We start from the raw sequence: 17220 nt of genomic DNA on the forward strand, positions 1-17220 counted from the left end.
ATTGGGCTGTGCACCCAATTTTTTTTCAGTGGGTGCACAGGGTGCACCCAAATATTTTCTTAAGTTTACGTATGAAAAGATATCAAGTATACTAGTATACATCATATTCTTGACATCTAAGTGTTTAACATAGAAAGATAATAAAAATGTCTGTCATGTTACTTGTTAAAGAATTTGATAGCTTGTAACTAAGTTTTGTTATTAGGTTTTTTTGACATTTTACTTAAATTTAAGTGGTGCACCCAAAATTTTTTTGGTGCACCCAATTTTTTAAGCTGGGTGCACCAGTGCACCTAATCCCAAAAATGAATTTCGAGCCCTGCATTACCATTTGTTACAATCTGTTAACATTGGTCATTCCATAATATGAGTAACTATACCCGGAATAGTCCGGTATAAGGACTACATGTGTAACAGTAACACAAATATGAGAGTGAGAAAAGGGAACTAGTGCTGTACATGTATCATGGCACAAGCAAAAACATGCAGCCTTGATGCCAAGCCAAGTAAATCATGATGGAGTCCAACATAAGATTGGTTGGAACACTGCCAGATCTATTTTTTGTCATACAAATGAATATCAGTTGATACTGGTAGATACATGTATATCCAGTCTACTATCCAACAAGTTTCATGATTTTGCAGCACAAATGACGTATGGAATGAACGGTGGTGAATCCACAGATTTCTATCCAACTCAAAATGAAGGGATCATGTATCACATATATCTGTACAAACAGTTGGCTGGCCCTACAAGGTACACTTTAATTAACACTGCTATCAGGCCCCAATATTTGCCAGCCTGGGATGTTTGCAGCACATATTTGCCAAGTACATAACGGCACATGCTGCCAGTCAGGAGCTGTCCCTGTCCAAACACAACTTTCTCTACTTTCCCTTTCGCATGTCTTGTCTCCGCAGACTATACTGATCATGAGTTGCGAACCAGCAGCAACTCACCAGCAGGCTTAGGGAATACCTCACCAAAAATTGTATTATTTCTTGATGTGTATATTGAGTAAATGGGATGATATTAGAAAGCTTATAAAGTTGATTGTCCAAGTATTGTTTTAGAGGTGATTAAAAGGCACATGTACATGTGCTCACATATAGTTTGTGCAGCTTTCTGTCTTTTTTTCAAGACAGTCCTAACTTCCAGTATAATGGAAGAGAGGAATCATAGATTATAATTGTCTACTTTCCATCAAGCATCAGCCACACATGGTTTAAGATGATGAAGTCTGGTTGATACAGTTAGATAGTATATTATTCATAATGGTAACTGCAGGTTGCAGTGTATACTTTAGATCTATCTTACCATCAGTAATGTTTGTAAAGCACCAGGTTAATGTTTTGTCATCTCTTTTTGTCACATTTTTTGCACAAACCTGTTGTGTCTTACAGTTTCTGTTTCTCCTCAATCCTTTTTTTCCATCCTGACCAGTCCTTTTGCTTTTCAATCGTCCCATCTTGTTCGCTGCTATACGTTGGCGTACACCATGTAGCCGTTAAAGGTAATCCTGTTGTCATGGAAACTGCGTGCCGCGTGGTGCGTCCCTTCCTTTAGTTGCAGCCACACCTCGTCCCCTCGGATCAACGTGAGCATCACGCTCTGGCTCTGCATGATGTTCCGCTCGTCGCTCTCCGCGTACAGGGTGATCTGTTTCTGCCCGCTCTTCATGAGCGAAATCTCCACGTACTTGTGGTCGTACGTCTGGATGTTGAAGGAGAAGTAGTAGATCCCGGGAATTTGGCACCGGAATTTTCCCGAACTCCCGTCGAAGTCACCTCCGTCGTTCACGAACACTTTGTCGAACTGGACCGGACTCGTTTCTATGGCCCCCATGAGGGAGGTCTGGCGTGCGACAGAGAAGGCCGAGCGTAGGATGGGGTTGGTTTGGACGTAACCGTTGGGCGCATACCTGTTGTCCATCATGCCGCCCCCACAACACCCGGGGCAGCCCAGCTGCTGTGTGGTCGGCTGGGCGAAGATGTGGGAGTCGGCAACGTTGAGCGCCACGAGGAGAAGAAACATGCGCATCCTCCTGCCTGGGGGGTCCTGGGGAGGGGGGTGATAATGTTATTGATAGACTGTACTTTAACAATCATTTTGTAGACATTGTCATAGTCATGTATATACTAGAAGATATGATCCTCGCTGTGTCTCCTTTCAATCATATTGTTTGTATAAAATGGAGCCTGAATGTAGTGTGTACTAGATACATGTTATTAGCAAATAGTCTGTAGCAACATTCTGGATTTGTTTCACATTGCATATTGTGTTTTGTTCGAACATTGCATAACTTTCATCTATTGTTACTTTATTAGCATAATTCCACTACTCATATCACAGTTGTCTTATACCGTCTAACGTTACCTATTAAAGTTTGCCATACATTGTACCCGTTCTACAAATGTTGTGCAATAAACTTTGACTTGTATGTTCATAGGGGAAGGCTTCTGGAATATGAACTTGTTTTCAAAACTGCAATATAGATGTAGTTAGTGCCTCAGCAAAGACTGATATGAGGCGAGGATGAGTGAGTGAGTGAGTGAGTGAGTGAGTGAGTGAGTGAGTGAGTGAGTGAGTGAGTGAGTGAGTGAGTGAGTGAGTGAGTGAGTGAGTGAGTGAGTGAGTGAGTGAGTGCCTGATAGGTTTTTCAATGAACTGGTCCAGGAGGTCCATCATGTCTTACTCTATATGCTTCACATACATTCTAGGGTGAAACACACTTACAAGTACAGTACTTTACATTTGAAGTAATGGATTGATTTTTACAGTGTGTTATACCTTAGTTTGTAAACAAGCTACTGTCTTGAAAAGTAATTTTAAATATTATATAACAGACATCCACAGTATATATTACAGATGTATTACAATCCCCTTTCTTCCTACTCATACTGGATTAATCATGACTATCTACATGCAACTTGGCATAAAATCCATGTGGTCAAAGAATGTCAATTACAGTACATAAATCAGAACTTAATTTGATGGCATATCTGGCCTGGGTATCTCCAGTATGAGTTATGTTAGTTTTAGTGACAGGTTCTGGGCAGACACTAGGTGTCAGATAAGGGTGGCACATTTTGGCTGACGTTTTCATTGAGAGGGTCAGATTCTGTCTGTGACCCACACATAACCCTGGAGAAGTGCTGTCCCATGTCTGTGTCAATCAGAGGCTCGGGCTGGTGGACTGTCCGATATATCTACATGTATGTAGTGGTGCAATAGTGTTTTGCATGTCACCAAGTACCCTCCAAGCAGAAGTTCAGCTCTGGATGTTTGGGGGTTTTAGTCAGGATTTCTATTTTGCCCTTTTTTCATGTTTTCCTGCTGTTTTCTTCACGTCTGTTTGGCTGTAGGACATGAAGAAAATGGGACAACATAGAAAGCCTAACAAAAACACCTAAAAACATGTAAAGAAACAGCCAGGGCCAAACCTCTGCTTGGAAAGTTTTCACTGAGCACTACAGCATTGGTACAAAAAATTGTGCATACTTTTATACAAATGTACGCATAGGTTGGTGTGTAAGAGGTAGATGCATATGTAAGTGGCCATCTTTTCTCAATTATTCTGAATGATGAACTGGTAAAACAGACAATTTTGAGTGGCATGATTGTGAAGATTTTCCTTTAAGACGTGGACCTGGATCTGTGCCCCACAAAAGGCAGCTTAATTGATAATGGCATATACCTCAAAGCTGCACTTGATATAGAGCAACTGTACTGTCTATGTAAAATTTCTGTGGTGCCAGGTCAAGAAAGCAATTATTTTTGATTATGAATATTTATCAAGATTGCTTGAGAAATTGGGTGCATCTGGCCAGAGGCTTAACTCAAGTTACTTGTGCTTATAGCTTCTGTCGTTAGAAAGATATCCGTCCTCAAGTCGGAAGCCCTGATGAAAGTCCAAAGGCATCAGCCCAAAGCAAAAGATGAAGATAAGATGTTGTTTAGACATCAGCATTCTGCATATTCTACTTTGGTCCTGCAATATTCTACTAATTTGAAACTAGACACCACACATATGCAGATAATAAAATTTGATGTCTGTCGTTCCAGGATTCTTAATTCATTAAGTTCAGCTTTTAAGGAGGTTTTATCCCAAATATAGAGTCACTTTCATCTTTAAACCTTGAAATGTAGGTAAGAATTAATACCAGCCATAAGGCAGGATGTCAGGATTATTATAAGTCATTTCCAAGGTCGTAGATCTAAGACATCACCGTGGATGTCTAAGATGACAAGGGCGTAAGCCAAGAAGGCAGAGATAAGATTGCAGTCTTACGTCCATCCGGTCTGGTACCAGCTTCATCGCAGCCAGAATCACCAGAATGTTCATCTCTGACAGGACTGTCGCTTCGGTTGGACTAAGAAGAGTAAGAATTCAGCCCTTCAGATGAAGTCCACTCAAAGCCTTGGCTGCCCAGTGCACTACTGTCCTTTGGCCTGGCCTCCGGACCCTGCCTAGAGGTGAGTAAACGAGGGCGTGTGCACCGCTGTCCTTTTTAGGATTCACACGAAACCGCCAACCCTCCATCAGTCAATATTGTGGCAGAAAAAGGAAACATTGTGCTTTACGGAGCCATCCACGAGCTGCGGTGAACAAACGTCACTGTTGTCCTGCGGGAAACATCAGCTTTGAAACCAGACCCGACGTCAGACCAGCGGAAAGTTTGGGCACCCCTCTCGGAAATTAAGGACATATCTGATTGGCCCGCTAATGAGTGCTAATAATCCACTGCAAACAAAAGTAACAGCTTTGTCAAGATGTCCTTGCTTTCAAGTGACTAATGAGATGAGAGGACATGTTGGTCACAGGCCGTTCAGTGTCAGAATTAAAATTCTACACACACATCCGAGTCATGAGAGTCATTAGAGTACAGGACTTAATTTCCTGTTGGGATGTTTTTATTTGCATTCGTTGCTTATTCTTTGCGCTCAAGTTTTAGCTTCCAGGGAAGAGGTATGACATTTCTTTTGAATTACAAATGTATGTGTAGATGGTTAGTTAGAACCAACATACAAGGACTTGGGAGAACAAAAAGATCACCTACTAGTAGTAGAAAATTCTAAAGCTTCCAGAATGCACAGCTTTATGGTAATGGTAATGGTTATGGTTTATTAAAACTCATAGCAGCCAAAAAGGCTGAATTGCAAGGTTCACTGTTTCCTTCAACTGCCTAATAAAATTCTGTTAAAACTTACAGATGTAAAACAAGATGGATCTTACAAAGACAACATTCGCACTACAGGCAGTTAAGATCTAACTGACTACTATACTATTGTGTTAACACAATAGTATTTTAGTCAGTTTCATGCTAGAACATATTTAGGAAGTAGATAAATTTGTTCTTTGAGAAAGCTTCATTCACAAGCCTTGAAATTAGGTATTATTAAAGGCAAGCTTACAATTATATTCAGGAGCAATGAACGATAAACGGTCTATGGTTATAGAACCTGCTAAAATAACACAAGCTTATTCAAAAACCTGTAGGTGCCTGAAGTCTAGTCCCTGGCTTCTGCTGTGAACTTGAGTGGTTTGTATCGTCACCACTTGAACCTGAGGGACCTCCACACCATCCTAACTATGCTGGGATTCCCTCCACTGCACACTGATAACATGCCATGCAATGTTGTAGGTGTGTCCTTCAGACAACAATACTGATAGCATCATCACAGTAGAGTAGAGAAGGCACCAGCCATGGAGACTTGTCCTCTTGTGGTTCCTTACTCAAGGTGGGGTCACACATGCGTATATATTCAAGTCCATTTGAGGTGTGTATGACGCTCTTAGTCTCTACCAGGCTCCACAGGTCGCGGAAAAAATAGTACAAATTGGACAAATATAGATACATAACATGCCAGATGAGTTAGCTGACCGAAAAGTATGGTTAGCGACCCAGCTAACTCGTCTAACATGTTACCTGTTTGCGTATGTCCAATTTCTATTATTTTTACAACGACCTGTGGAGCCTGGTGGAGGCAAATACTCCCATGCGCGCCTCATACGGACTTAAATATATACGCAGGTGTAACCCCACCTTTAGTCTCCTACACTTTTATTGTGTTACATATTGGTGTCAGCACCTCACAAAGAGACACTGCCAGATAATTATGATTCATTAATCATAAAGCTGTCAAGCTTTCTTCTGACTGCCAAAATGATGAAATAGACTCTGAGGCAATGTAGTTAAAACAGCTGAAATCTGAAGCTGTGGACTAAATGCCTGACTGAATATTAAAATGAAAATGTGGCCGAACGTATAAAAGGTTCTAAAGTCAATTGTCAGTTGTATAATTGTAAATATTAATATCAAAGCATTTTATGTCAAGATAAAAATGTACATTTTTGCTCTCTCACTCTGCATTCTTTAGGTTGTGCTCTTCAGTTATAACTTTGTTTCTGTGCAATATCTTCAGTACCTATAATATGGAAACTGTTATCTTCGAATGTCCGAGGAACTTAGTTTTCAGTTTTGTGTTCATGTAAACTTCATGATGATTACTATTTGTTCTTAGGCCTAGGGAAAAAAATGTTGTGTTTTCTGTTTCAGTCTTGAAAACATGATTAGGGTCAGTAGGTAGGAATTATCTTTTTTTTCTTGTAATTTTTTTTGGCTGGCCAAAACTCTAGTGTGACATATTACAATACATTTGACTGAAAATGAAATGCATGAGGACACTTGTCTTTCAATGTCAAACTTGAATGTTGTGCATAATAAATACATTTATCCTTCATTAGATAGGACAAGTAGTGTTTTTACTTTAATATGAAGCAGGCTGAATAAAAATTCTAACTGGAAACTATGTGAATCCACTACCCAACCAAAAAAAAAAGTCTTGGGTCGGCAGGTTTTTCTAAGGATAGGTAGGGAAATAAGGAGCACAATTTTTTTGTCCTAGGCCTCAACGAAAATTCTTCTTTTTATGACTAACATATTAGGAAGTCGTGCCAATAGCCATCAGTAACGTCACTACCTCTTCTTGCTGTGAAAATGATCTCACTACAAAAGCATTTCCTGACCCAGTTTCTGAGCTATGCTCTTGCTACTCATGTGTGATGCTGGGTTTACATCCACATGTAATACAAGCTAGTCTTCCACATTCACATACCTGTGGCTTCTACTCTGCACAAATCCAGATGTTCCAAGTTCCTAATACATTCAGAACATCCGCTCTAACTCTTCATACAGAAGATATATATGGTCTCCTGTCCCCCTTTAAACATAGCGATGGTATGAAGCAATGGGAAGTACGTGTGTTTGGTGGTTTAGTGCACACTTATTATCATTACGTATTATGGTTTTTAGAGGAGTCATATCTGCATAGCAAACTAGTGCTGTAGTCTGACTACATTCTTAGGATGTTCAGTGCCCTTGTACGCTTCAGCAGTGGAAATACATTCTATTTTTCTGTTACTGACACTATCATTTCAAAATTATATAATATATGGTGTAACTGTTAATTCTACATAAGGCATTACTCTCTATGTGATACGATAGATACATTTTGCGAATTTGGTTGTTGTCAGGCGACCTACCTTGCCCATCGGATGAGGTAGATTCCGAGAGATTCCGAGGTTTTTCAGCGAACGTGCGGCACCGGATATCCCGCCGGTACTGCCGCATGCCTGTGGGTACCAGCGAGCAAAACCGGCTGCTTCTATATCGGTCAAGATGACCTCGTTGGCCTAGCAATCTCAAGTAATTATTCAAATTCATTAAATACATGACAACTTCTAAGATGATGATAAACAACAGACGTCATGTATCAATTTTAGTATACGCTGAATTAATTTCTCTATCATTTTCTTGGAACACTGACAACAACTGATATTTTCTCTGTAGTCTACGCCAAATGACAGCTAAAGAATTTGGGTATTGCAGATGTTTTATTGATTGTCTGAACAAGTCTACCCCCCTGACCTGAAATGGTATGGGCTGACGGTCACCTTTGATCATTCATGTTTGGAACGTGCCATATAACGTCTGCAGGGGTGAGGAATGTGTCATGTTGTGTCGTTAGCAGTGGTGCTACCCCAGTTCGTGATAAGCGAGGCATGCAAAACAATGGAGGGAATGTGAGCTCGGAATAGAATATATGCGTTATCCATATGCCATAATTTGTTTCCTTTACTTGTTACAAGTCTTTACAGCTTCTGTGTTCACTAAAACCACTTCCTCTGGTGACAAGCCATTATCTGTGCCTCAGGTAGACAGGCTGCATCAGTACAAAAGGGTCAAGAGGCTACGTTGCTATTATTAGCACACCAGTGATATATTAAGGTCCTCTGATATAGACAAGGCATGCGTGACATTTCGGCGGGCGGCAAGCTGCCTCCATGCTCTGGCTATTTCCAGTTCCTCCCTGCTGTATAATTGCCTACTTCTGTGCCCTGCTTATTTCTCCTGGGCATGGTGAAGTAGAGATATGGTCTGGTCAGTCTAAGGGTTATGAGCTAGCGCTGTCTTGGTAATGGAATATATCCCCGGTATCCCATCATGCACATAGCAGCACACGTGGTGAGCTCTGATTGGCTGCTTATGACTTTGAAAAAAACAGCTCTCTATAAGTCAGACAGCAGTTGCAGTGATATGCACTTCCACAATGCAAATACATTTACATGGCTGGGTTTGGAAAATGTATCAAACACTGTTGCAGAAAACCTTACAATTTAGCATCCACAGTGACTTATATGGAGAAAGGTTGGACATGTATGTCATGCTTACAAAATCCTGAAAGTACAATGTAGAATCTGTCCCATTTACAACACAAATATCATGGGGGCTCTAATTGGGTGCTTGTGATCTGTAAGAAAAAATTATAATTATTATGATAGTCATTATTAGATTATCATATTGCTGAAACAAATTTCCTTATGGAAGTTAAATTGATCTAGAACATTTTCAGTTATAATACATTTTGTTAGAAAGACCGAAGATGTATTCAATTTGCACTTTTGTAGACTAACCTACATGTACCTGTAGCAACCACAAGTACAGTACAACCTCCTCTTTGTTATTGGGTGGGCCGACTACTCACTCTTTGCAGCCAGGGGCTGAATTGCGAGGAGCTTACAATAGGCGGGGCTAAATCGCAAGGGTCTGGAGCGAGCTGCCATTTGGCGCCACTCAGGTGACCTCAATACGACTGTCGCAAGTGTCTGGAGCGAGCTGCCATTCGGCGCCACTCAGGTGACCTCAATACGACAGTAATTGCCCCAGGTGCGGCCAAGGTACTGTAGGTTTTGAACCACTCACACCGCACCATCGCACATGTGGCGGGTTCTTTAACGTGCCCGGGGTGTGGCTCTCCCCAGACATGGGACCTCCATTTAACGTCCTATCCGTTCTTTAGACTATTTTATCTAACTGTATGTAATGTGTCCTACAGGAGTGGGATGGAATGGTGAGGATCGCCTTCCTCAGGAAGAACAAGACTCTGGGAGCAGCCTTCAAGTTAGTACTTCACTTACTTCTACTGTCTAATAGTATATATCCTTAACAGTTAGCTGGATTTCAACATACAAATGTACCTCCCGTTCTATGGAAGACTGGAACTCAGAACAATTTTTGCCCTCCTTTGTAAGGCCACACCAATTTAATTTCTTGGTTCACGGATTTTTTCATAAAAAATATGGAGCGAGAGGGCGAAATAAAAATTGTAAAATGGTTGGGGTAAAGGTAACGGCTAATCCAAAACATAAAGAAAAAAAGTTTTCAGCTTGAAAAAAGTACAAAAACACTATTTTTGTACAGTAACAGCACCTGTACCCACACTTTAAGGAGCTTATAATATAAAGGCCAATTTGCTACACCAGAAAGTTGGTGAATGGTTTCATTAATGGTGAACATTTGCTGAGTGGTAATTCTTATTTTTATTTTTTTTCCCAAAAAATAGGAGCGAGCGAATCCGTGAACCAAGAAATTAAATCGGTGTGGCCTAAGGAAAATCTGACAAACACAATTTGCTGAACCATGGCCCCAGCTACATGTACATGCACACATTTTGTTCCTGTAAAAGTAGTTGTAACATTCAGCCGGCTGTTTGCTTGGCACCAAATTTTGTATATATTTGAAGATAGAATTAGGCAGCAGGGTGAAGGCTTGGACTCTTTCTAATATAATGATATATCTGGTGTATTTATAACTTTTACAAGTCTTGACTTTGTGTATGCATTAATTTGTTTGCCCATTTTGTCGGCAGGAACTCCAAAGTGTTGAGTTTGCTGGAGAAGAACTACAGAATACACTGTTCTTTCAACAACATTGTAAGTGCCACAGATGAGCTTTGTACAGTTGTATGTACAAATAGTCACCAATCCCATAGCCCCACAGACCTCTTGTCAACATGTAGGCATGCAAAATAACATAAAATACAACACAATTTGATGAGCATGCAGCCACCCTCCCATTGGTTGAACTGCTACATGTAATTGTGATAGACAGCCAGGATTAGTCTTTGATATGGAGTATGCACAAATGATACAGATGTGTGCTAAAATTAAAATTCCTGAATGGAATATTAGCTCCAGAGTATGCCTCTTCTCTCAGGAGATTTTAGAAACCAGTATGTCAGAAGTTCTCAGAACTAATCATGTCCCTGAATGAAGTGCAGGGTTAGATAAGTTTTCAAAAATTCACTTGTCCTATCGGGCAAGTACATTAAAAATTTACTTGCCCGAACCAAATTTTCACTTGCCCGAAATTTAAATTACATTTTGCTATGTGTTTTTACTCTCATAAATTTTCACCTTTGTTAAGAGACCACGTCTAGCGAAATAATAGAAGTTAAATGAGGACAGCAACAACAACAAACTCAATGTCTCTACTGGCTTAAAAATGACATGGTCAATATAGGCTGTCACACTCAGTGGTAATTTGAATGGGTCAAATCTGGAAATTCTTACTTGCCCGTCGGGCAAGTGGGGAATCACTTCTGCTTGCCCGAACAGCACTTTTACTTGTCCGGAACAATCAGGCTAATGGACTTGTTTATCCCTGAAGTGGTGTCTACATTTAAAAGGACTTATCTCAATTCAAATCACATGTGAGTGCTTAAGACATTTCTCTGTGTTTTTAGCCCATCTCAGAAGACTTTGACATGAAACAGAAGGTAACAGACATCCTGGAGACCAACAGTTTGGACAAGAAAAGGGCGCGGTCGATGGACATCGATGACTTCCTCGGGTGAGTCATAAACTTTCAAGCAGTGTTTAATCACTTTGCAGTCTCCTGTCAGTTGTGTCCTCATTACAGTCCTGAGAGTTGTTGTGTTACAATTTTTTTACATACATATTCAACTAATAGCAGGGCTCGAAATACTGGGTGGATGTGCACCCAGGTGCACCCAAAATTGGAACTGTGCACCCAATTTTTTCAGTGGGTGCACAGGGTGCACCCAAATATTTTCTTGGGTTTATGTATGGAAAGATATCGAGTATACTAGTATACATCATATTCTTGAGATCTAAGTGTTAGGAAGATGATAAAAATGTCTGTCATGGTACTTGTTTAAGAATTTGATAGCTTGTAAGTAGGTAAGTTTTGTTAGTAGGTTTTTTTGACATTCTACTTAAATTTAAGTGGTGCACCCAAAAATATTTTGGTGCACCCAATTTTTTTAGCTGGGTGCACCAGTGCACCTAATCCCAAAAATGAATTTCTAGCCCTGAATAGTAATAGTAATAATGTCATGCACTTTTGCTGATAGAACAAAACAGTTTATCTGACTTCTTTGGCACAGGAAGAAGCATAGCATCATCGGCTTATGAGCCTGATAAGTACATAGACAAAGTGGATGATAAAGTGCTTGAAGCACAACCCAGTGAAGAACTGGAAACCCTTCAGTGTCCTCAAGTTCTATATATAATATCACATTTGGTGATATTGATGACTACTGTAATTCCTGATTTTTTCAATGTACTGTTATGTTCACGGTTTTCAGGGTTTTCACGGTGACAACTTTAACATGAACTTATCATTACCGATAACAAATAAATCACAGCCTCTTTTTATGCGCACTTGCCGTGATAGTGAACATTTAGTTCCAAGAACAAGTTGAATTTTCTCAGACCATGAAAATTTGGTACCGAGAAGACAAAGTGAATTACAGTATATACTAAGTAATGTTTCTTCTGTTCCTGCAGAGTTCTCCATGCCTTCAACTCCAGTGGGATTCACTTCAACTGATGACATCACATCTAACTTAAGGACAATTCTACCAGAAAAAAAAAGACAGACACATATTTTTGCATGATTACTATTTTCTATGTCTCGGTAAGAACTGCTACACATGTGTGTAGTTCTAGATATTGACAAAATAAATTTACAAAGGAAGTTTCCTCAGTCAGTTGTCGGCACAGGCGGCTCATTTCTACAGATTACAGAGACTCGTCTGTTCCTCGGAACCTCCTCCCCACGGAACTTGGACTCTTCCGCCTTCAATATCTCGTGGGTATAATCGTACCGCATGGCATCCCTGGGGGAGAGGTAGAAGAGGATGTCCTGAGATTCAGCCACATTACAAATATGTAAACTAGTTATGTTACCTTCACAGAAGGGAACATATTGTTTTTGCTTTGTTTCTTCTTCTTCTTCTCCGCACAAATAAGGTCAACGACCTGGACCAGACAGCTGTCACCATGGTAACCGGTAAAGTAGCAGGCACCATGTGGTGTTCGGTTACATAATGTAGCAAATGTCAGATCTAGGGGGGCTCGGGTCACTACATTTAGAAATGTGTTCAAAGAAGAATGAACAAAACAGTTGCCAGTGTTAGACTACAACATGTGAAGGTAACATTCTGTATTTGCTTGCAAATATTACCTTTCTAGTTTATTCTTTTTTCTACGTCAAGAAGAAATGAAGATGACAAAGGTGAAAAGTATATGAGTACTGGTTATCTTGTGCATGTACTGTTTCTATAAATCCAGACCCCCTTGGCCAACTTTCAGCTTGTCAGAATGAATTAAATGTATGTAAGAATAAGTGGAGAAGTATGAGCATTGACTAACTATCATAATAAGTATGTTGATCTCACTTATATAAAAATCATTACATAGGACTGCAACTTAAGGAGCTATATCAGTCCTCCAGATATAATGTACCAGTAAGACCAGCAGTTACATGTACAAACCTCATGATGTAGAGAGAACGAGGTTTGAGTAGAACGTCAGCTACCCAGGCCTTGTTGTCACTGTGCACCAGTCTCATCACAGATGGAGACAGCAGACTCAGGCCAGCTATGGTGTTACCTGCAAACTGGAACAGCAACCAACATTAAACCTCTATTACTGACTGAGTTAGGCAGTGGGAACAAGGTTGAGGCCTGTCTGACTGTACAATGTGTAGGATACATACACTAGTGTGAAACTAAGGTCCATAATTTGCACTACAAAATTGAGATGTTGCAAGTTTTCATGATGTTATATTAAGTCAAACAATACAAAATGAATTAAGATGGAATTCCAAATAAATCTTAATTATCTGTAACAGTTGTAGAGTGAGTTCATGTATAAAAGAGCAAGATATAGCAAGGAGTTTTTATTTTTGGATAGAGGGAGTGATGCAATGTTTGAGTCATACATGGGAACAGGTGGTTGCAACTCAGGCAGGCTTTTAGCTAGGATTTTATAATAGGGAGTCCAAACTTATTGGTGAGTTGCGGTAAGTGACTATTGTAGGGGGGTCTGGGGGCATCCACCTTCCATGGTGCAGAGTTTTTGATGATTTTAAATTAAAACTGCATTCTAAGGTATCCAAAGAGGCAAGAATACTGTTACAGATGTCACAGTAGCAGACTGTGACCACAGATGACCTGGTAGCATCCCTGGTCAATCAAAATTTCATGCTTGTCTGAGGATTTTCTCCCCAGTATAGGGCGTCCAGGGGGATCAAATTTCTTGTTATTCTAAGAAAAGTGCGTCCAGATGACGCGTTGACGCATGCCTGGCTAAAAGTAGGGTTGCAAGAGTGGTAGATTTACATTTTCTCTCAAATGAATAAATATCATGCAAAGTCAAAAAGCTATAATTGACAAAATCATTCCTCTGCAACAACAAACTCTATCAGAAGGAAATCTCTGTACTCCTCAAGCTTTTCACCTTGACACTGTCGACGTGTGGTTTGATCCAGCCTTCCTTCGCCAAGTCCAGCACGTGCACCAGGTGCAGCTGTGCCACACCTGGAGGGAACGCTAGTCTCCGCAGGCGCTGTAGGATCGGCTGACTCTGCTCCGACCAATCAGATCGCTCAATCTCTCGGTACCCATGGATGGCCTGAAATGAGATGTGCAATGAAATGCAATCAAAACCAATTTTACTTTCAAAGAATTGAATTGAATTCATGTATCTTTGTACACATTTATCTGATGGACACTTGTATACATTGGGGACCACCAAAACACATACACCACAAACTTTAGGGGAATAAGTGACATAATTTCTTTGGGAATGGGAGAGTTTCCATTCTCACTCTACAAGTCAGAATATATAACTTTTTGCATCAAGAACCCGTGGTAACCATGGTGCATGTATCTTTAAAGTTTAAACATAACAAAGTAAAGAAATAGCATGACTTACATCATCCCAATGGTCGAACTCGTATCTAAGAATTCTCTTCAACTTTGGCTCCACCTCCTTGAACAGTATTTCTTCTTCCTCTTCTGAGATGAAGTTCTCGTGAACTAACATGTCTCTCTGACAAACCTCCACAATCTCAGGAACATGACAGTGAAGATAGGAAAACTTGGGGTTGGAAAGTTCGTTCTGAAGATGTTGAAGTTGATCTGTGTCCGGCGTTTGTGTCGTCTGCTGGCGAGTGGATGTCCTGATGGGAGGGGGGCGCACAAATTCGGAGCAGTTTCTACCGAATAAAACCATCGCACAGTGTTCTTTGGTAGGTTTAGATCTGAACAAAGTTTTTAGCAGCATGGTGGACCGTTCCCGTAGTTTACAAACCTCAGAAACAGCCGAAATCAATGGGAAAAGATGTCAGGTCAGCACAACTTTGCTTTGGCCACCGTAAACGTAAGGTCAGAGAGCAACGGTCAAAGTGGAACTCCGCGGGAAATACCAAATTTACCAGTTACCGCAAGAATGTCACAATGACAGTCATGAAACTTGATTGCATTTTCTCAATTAGCTGGTTTAATTATTTTCTATAAAGGGAATCAACAGGGATCGACTTATTTTACTGATGCGTGTCCTTGTTTGAGTTGTTGACGGTCTCACAGCGTCCTCTAGCAGTTTATGTTATTACTGCAGCACTGGCTACTAGTATTTTTGCTCTGGTGTCTCATTGATATTGTGTTACCATGTGTTAACTGTTATGAGCCGGTGGTAAGGCTATTTAAGAATTGCAAATAACAGCCGCACACTGGACATTTTTGAGGAGCACATGGTTTATTGTGTCCCTTCTCCAGGATTCTAGCACCAGATTTGTATGTAGTTTTTGCCTCAGTGTGCCAGACATTCAGCTGGTTCTCTTTATGTAGAGCTATAGGGTTTGTCTTCTGAAGTGTAACTCACTGCTATACGAATTAGATCCGTTTCCATATTTTTATGTTAACTTTCCATATTCCCATATCTATATGCTTCATATTGTAACAGTCAGTTTTGCTATCATTATCTTCTCAGAATATCCATAGTTTTCAATGTTCAAGGGACAGAAGTGTCAACATTCTTTATTTTTGTAGCTTCCTTATAATACCCATAATGTAACTTTTAAGTAGTCTACCCAGTGGTTTCATATCTTTATGATTATTCAGATTGACTTGTCAATCTTCTCCTGTTAGGGGAGGTATGTTATGAACCACTGAGAACCATGTGATCACTCCTACTCAAACCCCCTAATTTAGAAATAGACTAGTCCTGTGACCTCATCCTGTGACCTCATTTCTGTTCCTCTTACCGTGCTGACCGTCATCACAATTCCTCTCCGGGTCCGTGACGCCATTTGTTATGAGCCGGTGGTAAGGCTATTTAAGAATTGCAAATAACAGCCGCACACTGGACATTTTTGAGGAGCACATGGTGTCCCTTCTCCAGGATTCTAGCACCAGAATGAGGTCACAGGATGAGGTCACAGGACTAGTCTATTTCTAAATTAGGGGGTTTGAGTAGGAGTGATCACATGGTTCTCAGTGGTTCATAACAGTTACTCAGCACCAAGAGGCCACGTCTAGCGAAATAATAGACGTTAAACGAGGACAACAACAACAACAACAACAATTGATATTGATGACTTTATCACCTGTGCATTCAGGAACAGTGAGAGCACACATGACTTCCCCGACTTGCAGTACTTGTATTAAGATCCTGAAGACGTTTTTATTTCCTTTCTCTTGGTAGATGCTGAATGTTGAATGGTTTATTAGGATGTCGGCAACAAAAACAAGGTAAATATATGTTGAAGATTTCTGTCGCATTTTTTTACCGCGGATAAAAACTGTGTTGTGCGGCTTGCAGGTCACATGGGCGCTGATTGGCCATGTTAATGTACATACCGGATAATACCATCAATGTATTACCACACATCGAACAATGATATATGCTGATTGGTCAACTAGAATTAATTGACCAAATAATGCACAGATAGCATAAACTATAGTAATTTCACGCTACTATCTAAAAGACGGCTAATTATCACCCAGTAAATAATAAAACTCAAGCCTCTCCGGCTTTCACGTCAAAGTGTTTGCAGAAAGTGGCGGTAATCATACAGCAACGAGGTAAGGCCACGTTGATTTGATTATATGGATGACATCCGCACTCGCACCAATTTTCGGCCATTTCCAAAAAAAATTTATCAATGTGCAGGTAGTATTGTATTTATTGTATGATGATGATTATGATGTATTGTACTATGACTATGTATGTCCCTCAATGTGTATGCTGCACAACATCAGCATCTTGCTGCCTGGTGCAGAATATTGTATTTGTCGCAATCCAAATAAAGTTAAAGTTAGTATTAATAACATAAGTCAACATGCAGCATATATTTTCTTGGCTGCTAGAAGTCGCTGTTAAACTATCAATACAAAGTCCAGTTGGCTGATAAAGGAACCAGTGACACTTGTCTATTTGTTAGCCAACTGTTCTACTCTACAGAGCGCCCGTCAAACGTACCAGAAGTACATGTACTTCCATTGCCACACACCAATCTTGTCTCGACTGTCACTACTGCAGTACTGACTTTGATTAATAGGGGTCG

At 40.3% G+C, this 17220-nt stretch overlaps 3 protein-coding genes across 4 annotated transcripts in view; 1 reads left to right on the plus strand and 2 right to left on the minus strand.

Moving 5' to 3' along the window:
• Nucleotides 1-12242, plus strand: part of LOC118431760 (probable dimethyladenosine transferase) — a 56635-nt gene extending 44393 nt beyond the window's left edge. Inside the window, exons 9-12 of the mRNA XM_035843064.1 lie at nucleotides 9401-9465; nucleotides 10214-10277; nucleotides 11090-11196; nucleotides 12156-12242. Of these exons, the coding sequence (XP_035698957.1) occupies nucleotides 9401-9465; nucleotides 10214-10277; nucleotides 11090-11196; nucleotides 12156-12198 (279 nt within the window). The 3' untranslated portion in view covers nucleotides 12199-12242. The remainder of the gene's footprint in view (nucleotides 1-9400; nucleotides 9466-10213; nucleotides 10278-11089; nucleotides 11197-12155) is intronic.
• Nucleotides 1032-8426, minus strand: LOC118431762 (complement C1q tumor necrosis factor-related protein 4-like). 2 transcript variants are annotated; one of them, XM_035843068.1, is made up of 2 exons: nucleotides 7548-8426; nucleotides 1032-2059 (listed from the first exon to the last, which is right to left on the minus strand). In XM_035843068.1, the coding sequence occupies exons 1-2, from the start codon at nucleotides 7554-7556 to the stop codon at nucleotides 1481-1483; spliced, it is 588 nt and encodes a 195-aa protein (XP_035698961.1). In that variant the 5' UTR covers nucleotides 7557-8426; the 3' UTR covers nucleotides 1032-1480. The 2 variants fall into 2 exon arrangements, with proteins under 2 accessions (XP_035698961.1, XP_035698960.1); XM_035843067.1 differs by lacking the exon at nucleotides 7548-8426 and adding an exon at nucleotides 4293-4755.
• Nucleotides 12243-12308: 66 nt separating the features above from the next.
• Nucleotides 12309-15262, minus strand: LOC118431761 (alpha-ketoglutarate-dependent dioxygenase alkB homolog 7, mitochondrial-like). The gene is made up of 4 exons (XM_035843066.1): nucleotides 14589-15262; nucleotides 14112-14285; nucleotides 13145-13269; nucleotides 12309-12487 (listed from the first exon to the last, which is right to left on the minus strand). Exons 1-4 carry the CDS (start codon nucleotides 14937-14939, stop codon nucleotides 12352-12354), a joined length of 786 nt encoding a protein of 261 aa, XP_035698959.1. The 5' UTR covers nucleotides 14940-15262; the 3' UTR covers nucleotides 12309-12351.
• Nucleotides 15263-17220: the final 1958 nt, after the last annotated feature.

Source organism: Branchiostoma floridae, chromosome 15, assembly GCF_000003815.2.
Source record: "Branchiostoma floridae strain S238N-H82 chromosome 15, Bfl_VNyyK, whole genome shotgun sequence".
Lineage (NCBI taxonomy): Eukaryota > Metazoa > Chordata > Leptocardii > Amphioxiformes > Branchiostomatidae > Branchiostoma > Branchiostoma floridae.